This window comes from Pristiophorus japonicus, chromosome 17 (assembly GCF_044704955.1).
Source record: "Pristiophorus japonicus isolate sPriJap1 chromosome 17, sPriJap1.hap1, whole genome shotgun sequence".
Classification (NCBI taxonomy): Eukaryota; Metazoa; Chordata; class Chondrichthyes; family Pristiophoridae; genus Pristiophorus; species Pristiophorus japonicus.
The window spans coordinates 34,059,132-34,066,785 of record NC_091993.1 but is presented as its reverse complement, the minus strand read 5'-3'; the positions used below and the strand labels follow the sequence as shown (position 1 = coordinate 34,066,785).

General features: G+C 50.8%; 1 protein-coding gene across 1 annotated transcript in view; it reads left to right on the top strand.

Moving 5' to 3' along the window:
• The window catches only part of LOC139227964 (WASP homolog-associated protein with actin, membranes and microtubules), an 11,242-nt gene extending 7,730 nt beyond the window's left edge, over positions 1-3,512 (top strand). Inside the window, exon 3 of the mRNA XM_070859125.1 lies at positions 792-3,512. Within this exon, the coding sequence (XP_070715226.1) occupies positions 792-1,124 (333 nt within the window). The 3' untranslated portion in view covers positions 1,125-3,512. The remainder of the gene's footprint in view (positions 1-791) is intronic.
• The last annotated feature ends 4,142 nt before the right edge of the window (positions 3,513-7,654 follow it).

Here is a 7,654-nt window from a genome sequence, read left to right as displayed (position 1 = left end):
CTCTCCCCCTTCCCCCCCTCCCTCCCTCTTCCTTCCCCCCCCCCACCCCTCCCTCTTCCTTCCCCCCCCCCACCCCTCCCTCTTCCTTCCCCCCCCCCACCCCTCCCTCTTCCTTCCCCCCCCACCCCTCCCTCTTCCTCCCCCACCCCCACCCCTCCCTCTTCCTTCCCCCCCCCCCACCCCTCCCTACTCCTTCCCCCCCCCCACCCCTCCCTCTTCCTTCCCCCCCCCCACCCCTCCCTCTTCCTTCCCCCCCCCACCCCTCCCTCTTCCTTGCCCCCCCCCACCCCTCCCTCTTCCTTCCCCCCCCCACCCCTCCCTCTTCCTTCCCCCCCCCACCCCTCCCTCTTCCTTCCCCCCCCCACCCCTCCCTCTTCCTCCCCCCCCCCACCCCTCCCTCTTCCTCCCCCCCCCCACCCCTCCCTCTTCCTTCCCCCCCCCCACCCCTCCCTCTTCCTTCCCCCCCCCACCCCTCCCTCTTCCTTCCCCCCCCCCACCCCTCCCTCTTCCTTCCCCCCCCCCCACCCCTCCCTCTTCCTTCCCCCCCCCCACCCCTCCCTCTTCCTTCCCCCCCCCCACCCCTCCCTCTTCCTTCCCCCCCCCACCCCTCCCTCCTCCTTCCCCCCCCCCCCACCCCTCCCTCCTCCTTCCCCCCCCCCCCACCCCTCCCTCTTCCTTCCCCCCCCCCCACCCCTCCCTCTTCCTTCCCCCCCCCCCACCCCTCCCTCTTCCTTCCCCCCCCCCACCCCTCCCTCTTCCTCCCACCCTCCCCCCCCCTCCACCCCTCCTATCTCTCTCTCTCTCCCCTACCTCTCCCGACAGGAACGATGGATGACGTGCTAGCTTCCTTGAAGCGTGGTGAAATCTTCCTTAAAAAAGTGGACCGCGCGAAGCAGCAAACTGTGGGCAAGTCGGAGGATGTGCGAGACAGCTTGTTAGCTGAAATTCGACAAGGCATCCCGTTGCGTAAGGTCACCATGGACACCAACCTGCCTGAAGACACTAATCCAGCCAATGAGTTGGAGCGCAGCATCAAAGCAGCCATGAAGCGGATGAAGAAAGTGTCGCCGGACTCGGATGATGAGGAAGATGATGGCGGTCAGTCTGGAGAATGGGACAGCTGACCTCACGATGCTGCCCCACACTTCCTGTATGAATAACCTCCGACAAATCTGTTTTATCCTGTCTGAATTAATTGTAACAAAATAGAATGAAGGTTTGAGTAGTTTAAACACCAATCCAATTCTGTGCCACGTGATCTCACTCATGGTCTGCTCCACTTCACCAAAGAACTCCACTAAATTTTGAATGTCAGATAACAGGATATTTTATAATTTTACAATATGACAGAATTCTGCAATCCACTAGAGTGTGAACACATTTGCTGATCTGTCCATCAATCAATTATTGCACTAACATTGAATTATGCAATAATTTAAATTAAGCATCTTTAAATTAAAAGTACACTTTGTACATACAGATCTCCTGTAATGTGCATTCTCATTTTTTGGGAGCCAACAAGGACCATTTGACTCTTGCCCCCAACCTCCCCCTCGCACTCCGCCTCCACCTTTCTCCTGATTCAGTATACACCGCCCCCCTTCGTACCTCCTCTGCCTCCCGTGCTCCGTTAGCCTTTTTGCTAACTTCCTTCTCATTCCTAGCTTCCTTGGTTTGAGTTCTGAGCCTTTTACCGTAGAACCCGATTAACATTGCACTTCGTTCACGCGCCTTAAACAAAAAAACAAGTTGAATCGTGTAATCTGATCGGCTAGGCTGCCTTTTGGCCAATCAGATTACACGATTCAACAACGGCTTCCATTTTATACAAGTGCTTTAACGTAAAGTCCCACAGTGCTTCAGGAGCAGGAGGAGAATGAATGCCACGCCAATGGGGGAAGCAACACAAGAACTTGCATTTATGTAGCGCCTTTCATGCACTCAAGATGTCCCAAAGCACTTCACAGGCAATGCAGTGCTTTTATTTTGAAGTGTAGTCACTGTTGTAATGTTGGAAACTCAAGCTCTCACAAATAGCAATGTGATAATGACCAGATCATCTGTTTTTTTTTTTGTAATTATTGATAAAGGAATAAATGCTCTTGGAATAGTGACATGGGATGTTTTACATCCACCTGAGAGGGCAGGCAGGGCCTCAGTTTAACATCTTAGTCAAAAGACGGCACCTCCAACAGTGCAGCGCTCCCTCAGTACCACAACCTTCTGACTCGGGCTAGAGGGTTACCCACTGAGCCATGGGTCAGAGAGGCGGGGAGGAGAGGGTGCTGCCACGAAGGGACTTAAAGACAAGGATAAGAATTTTAAATTAGTGGGCGCCGGAGCCAGTGTGGGTCAGCAAGAGTGGGTGGGCGGGATTTGGTTGGTAGGATATCGGCAGCAGATAACTGAAACAGAATAAACCTGTCTGCTCACGCACTCCGTCTGATTGATCACTGCCTGAGATGTGCGAGTGTTGTAGAATCACTGGCTGCAGGCTGACTCCACATAATATATCTCGGGAGTGCGGTAACAAGCAATTACTGAGATTTGGGACAGCTTGCCAAAGCCCGAGGTATTTAACCGCGATGTGTTGTCAGACTCTGGGCTGAGCCAGAATGCAACCCCCTCCCCACCCCCAGTTTTAATGAGAACTCTTCTAACGCACTCGGAAAGCAGAGAAGGCCTGAAGCATTCACTACGTTCCTTGTTAAAGTCCAATTTTTCAGTCTCCCCGAGGATCTCGGTAAAGGTGCTGGCGACTGTGGCCCTGAACCGGATGGCACGGGTTTGCCCTCGGCCAGGGCCGCAGTTTGGGTATCCGGGTTGGCGCTGGTGACCCTGAGCTAGAGAGGGGGTACAATCAGTCCACGCTCCTGCTCCTGATCGCTGCTTGGTGACCTCTGCTGGATGAGTGGAATTGGACTCGACTGTGATGCCCTCCACAGTGAATAGCATGCTGTTTGGACACACGAGAGAGGTGGTTACTTTGGTGAGGTACAGGAGAGCTGCTTGTGGGGCCAAGTTGAGGGAATATTCATTAATTAACATTGCATTATGCTTTATAGTGTATCCTGAATTATTCCTTTTAGAACACTGGGCACAGAGTGAGTTGGTGAATGAACCATTGAGATTTACTATTAATGAAGGCTCGGTTTGTATTTTTTTAAATGAGCTTCTGCAACTATATCCATAATTATAATTAATACTGTTTTTTGCACAGATCTACATTTGAAATTGACAGCCACCTATTTTTAATAAGAATATTGTTGGTTATCAGTCTCTAGCACTTTACGGTGTAACTACAGAACTCTCTGACATGCTGTTTGAGGCTATATTGATGTTGGAAAAACTTAAATATTATAAGCAGTTATTGTATGTTTCATTCCTTTGTTTTTTAAGCTTGATTCGCTTGTGGGAAATGCTTCCTGATATGCAGCTGAAGGTGCCTGGACTGTGGTAGTGCTCTCTCTCTAGAATTGAATACTGATATTAAAATAAGTTATTTTTTTAAACCTTTTCATATTTTCAGCACTTTCATAATGTGAGCAGCCGAGGTGTCCCAACACCAACTTTGAGCAGTTCACTCAACTGGTGGCCGGAGCCTTTGTAAGGCTTGTATTTGTGATCTATATTTCTGGCCCTGTGCCAAGGGAGGGAATAATTGTTTTTTAAGTTGCTGCAACCTTGTGAGACTCCATTATTGCAGCATTGGATCAGAGGAAAGGTGCCAGTCAGTAACTCACTAACAGCAAACGGACCAGAGGGGCTGAAGAAACGTTTTTTTTTTAAACGCAGCAAGTTGTTGTGATCTGTAACGTGCTGCCCCCAGTTCCTGACCACCTCCCCCCACCCCCTGCCCCCAGTTCCTGACCACCTCCCCCTGCCCCCAGTTCCTGACCACCTCCCCCTGCCCCCAGTTCCTGACTACCTCCCCCCACCCCCTGCCCCCAGTTCCTGACCTCACCCCCATCCCCTGCCCCCAGTTCCTGACCTTCTCACCCCCATCCCCCCAGTTACTGACCACCTTACCCCCCCAATAACCTTCCGGAAATACTAGGGGATCTAGAGAGAAGGATTAGGTGGGAAATTGTGTTAGGGAAATTGATGGGATTGAAGGCCGATAAATCCCTGGGGCCTGATAGTCTGCATCCCAGAGTCCTTAAGAAAGTGGCCCTAGAAATAGTGGATGCATTGGTGATCATTTTCCAACAGTCTATCGACTCTGGATCAGTTCCTATGGACTGGAGAGTAGCTAATGTAACCCCACTTTTTAAAAAAGGAGGAAGAGAGAAAACGGGTAATTATAGACCGGTTAGCCTGACATCGGTAGTGGAGAAAATGTTGGAATCAATTAAAGATGAAATAGCAGCTCATTTGGAAAGCAGTGACAGGATCGGTCCAAGTCAGCATGGATTTATGAAGGGGAAATCATGCTTGACAAATCTTCTAGAATTTTTTGAGGATGTAACTGGTAGAGTGGACAAGGGAGAACCAGTGGATGTGGTGTATTTGGACTTTCAAAAGGCTTTTGACAAGGTTCCACACAAGAGATTGTTGTGAAAAATTAAAGCACATGTTATTGGGGGTAATGTACTGACGTGGATAGAGAACTGGTTGGCAGACAGGAAGCAGAGAGTCGGGATAAACGGCTCCTTTTCAGAATGGCAGGCAGTGACTAGTGGAGTGCCGCAGGGTTCAGTGCTGGGACCCCAGCTATTTACAATATACATCAATGATTTAGATTAAGGAATTGTGTGTAATATCAAGTTTGCAGATGACACTAAGCTGGGTGGCGGTGTGAGCTGTGAGGAGGATGCAAAGAGGCTGCAGGGTGACTTGGACAGGTTAGGTGAGTGGGCAGATGCAGCATAATGTGGATAAACGTGAGGTTATCCACTTTGGTGGCAAAAACACAAAGGCAGAATATTATCTGAATGGCGGCAGATTAGGAAAAGGGGAGGTGCAATGAGACCTGGCTGTCATGGTACATCAGTTATTGCAATTTGACATGCAGGTACAGCAGGCGGTGAAGAAGGCAAATGGTATGTTGGCCTTCATAGCTAGGGGATTTGAGTTTAGGAGCAGGGAGGTCTTACTGCAGTTGTACAGGGCCTTGGTGAGCCCTCACCTGGAATATTGTGTTCAGTTTTGGTCTCCTAATCTGAGGAAGGACGTTCTTGCTATTGAGGGAGTGCAGCGAAGGTTCAACAGACTGATTCCTGGGATGGCAGGACTGACATATGAGGAGAGATTGGATCGACTGCGCCTGTATTCACTGGAGTTTAGAAGAATGAAAGGGGATCTCATAGAAACATTTAAAATTCTGACGGGACTGGACAATTCGATGCAGTAAGAATGTTCCCGATGTTGGGGAAGTTCAGAACCAGGGGACACAGTCTAAGGATAAAGCGTAGGCCATTTAGGACTGAGATGAGGAGAAACTTCTTCACTCTGTGGAATTCCCTACCGCAGAGAATTGTTATTGTCAGCTCGTTGGATATATTCAAGAGGGAGTTAGATATGGCCCTTACGACTAAAGGGATCAAGGGGTATAGAGAGAAAGCAGGAAAGGGGTACTGAGGTGAATGATCAGCCATGATCTTATTGAATGGTCGTGCAGCCTCGAAGGGCCGAATGGCCTACTCCTGCACCTATTTTCTATGTTTCTATCCCCCCCCCAATTCCTGACCTACCCCCACGCCTCGAGTTCGTGACCACCTCCCCCCAATCTGTTTTTGGTTTCCCCAATGTCAAAGAGACCACATCGTGAGCAGCAAATACAGTTTACTAAATTGAAAGAAGTACAAGTAAATCACTTTCAGTTGGAAGGAGTGTTTGGGGCCCTGGATAGTGGGAAGGAAGGAGGTAAAAGGGCAGGTGTTGCACGGAAAGGTGCTATGGGAAGGGGAGGAGGTGCTGGGGGTGACTGCGGAATGGACCAGGGTGTTGCGGAGGGAGCGATCCCTTTGGAATGCTGAAAGGGAAGGAATGGGGAAGATGTGTTTGGTGGTGGGATCACGCTGGAGGTGATGGAAATGGCAGAGGATGATCTGTTGAACGTGGAGGCTGGTGAGGTAAAAGGTGAGGATAAGGGGAACCCTGTCATGGTTCTGAGGGGGACAGGAAGGGGTGCTGGAAATAGAACGGACACGGTCGAGGGCCCTGTCAACCACGGCGGAGGGGAAACCTCAGTTGAGGAAAAAGGAAGACACGTCTGAGGCACTAGTATGGAAGGTGGCGTCATCAGAGCAGATGCGAGAGACGGAGAAACTGGGAGAATGGAATAGAGTACTTACAGGAAGTGTCGTCCAGGTAGCTGTGGGAGTCAGTGGGCTTATAGTAAACATTTGTCAATGGCCTATTCCCAGAAATGGAGACAGAAAAGTCTGGGAAGGGAAGGGAAGGGCAGAGTCAGAGATGGACCATGTGAAGGTGAGGTAAGGATGGAAATTGGATGCAAAGTGAATGACATTTTCTAGTTCAGGACAAGACCAGGAAACGGCACCGATAGTCATCAATGTACTGGAAAAAGAGACGAGGGAGGGATCGCCAGTAGGACTGGAAGAAAGAATGTTCCACGTATCCCACGAAAAGCCAGGCATAGTTAGGACCCACATGCGTTCCCATAGCAACACCTTTAATTTGGAGGAAGTGAGTGGAGTTAAAGTAGAAGTTCAATGTGAGAACAAGTTCAGCCAGGTGGAGGAGTGTGGTGGTGGATAGGGACTGGTTGGGCCTCTGCTGGAGGAAGAAGCGGAGCGCCCTCAGGCCATGCTGGTGGGGGATGGAAGTGTAGAGGGATTAATGTCCATGGTGCAAAGGGGACGGCTGGGGCCAGGAAACTGGAAACTGTTAAAGTGTAGGAGGAGTCGCGGATGTAGGCGGGAAGAGACTGGACAATGGGAGGGGGAAAAGTTGAGATAGGAAGAAATCAGTTTCGTGGGGCAAGAACCGGCTGAAATGATGGGTCTTTCGGGGCAGTCCTGTTTGTGGATCTTGGGAAGGAGGTAGAAGCGGGCTGTGTGGGTTGGGGAACAATGAGGTTGGCGGCTGTGGTGGGAAGCTCTCCAGAGGAGATGAGGTCAGTGATGGTCTGGGAAATGATGGCTTGATGTTCAGTCGTGGGGTCATGGCCCAGGGGGAGGTAGGAGGAGGTGTCAGAGAGTTGGCGATCAGCCTCTGCAAGGTTCGCCAAACAACAATAGCGCCACCCTGGTCAGCGGGTTTGAGGACAAGGTTGGGGTTGAATCTGAGTGAGCGGAGTGCTGCAAGTTCAGAGGGAGGTAGGTAGGAGTGAGTGAGGGGAGCAGAGAAATTGAGACGTTCGATGTCACGCAGGCAGTTCGCAATGAAAAGATCTGGAGGGAGGGGTCCAGGTAAACAGGAATTCTGAAAATGGTAGAAAGGGTCAGCTGTGCGCGGGGGAGGGGAGACTCCTGGCCAAAGAGCTCAGCATCGTGCCGGGCTCGGCTTTCAGTGAGGTGGGGGCGTAAGGGGATGGAGCTCAGGCCTTTGCTGGGGTCAGAGAGGGGATAGTGAAAACACAGCAGGGGTTGAGATTGGAAAAAGGGATGGGATCAGAGGGAAATGATGGGGGATGAAGGTTCCGGAGGGATGTTGGTGTCGAGTTGTTGAAGCTTATGATCCTTGACAC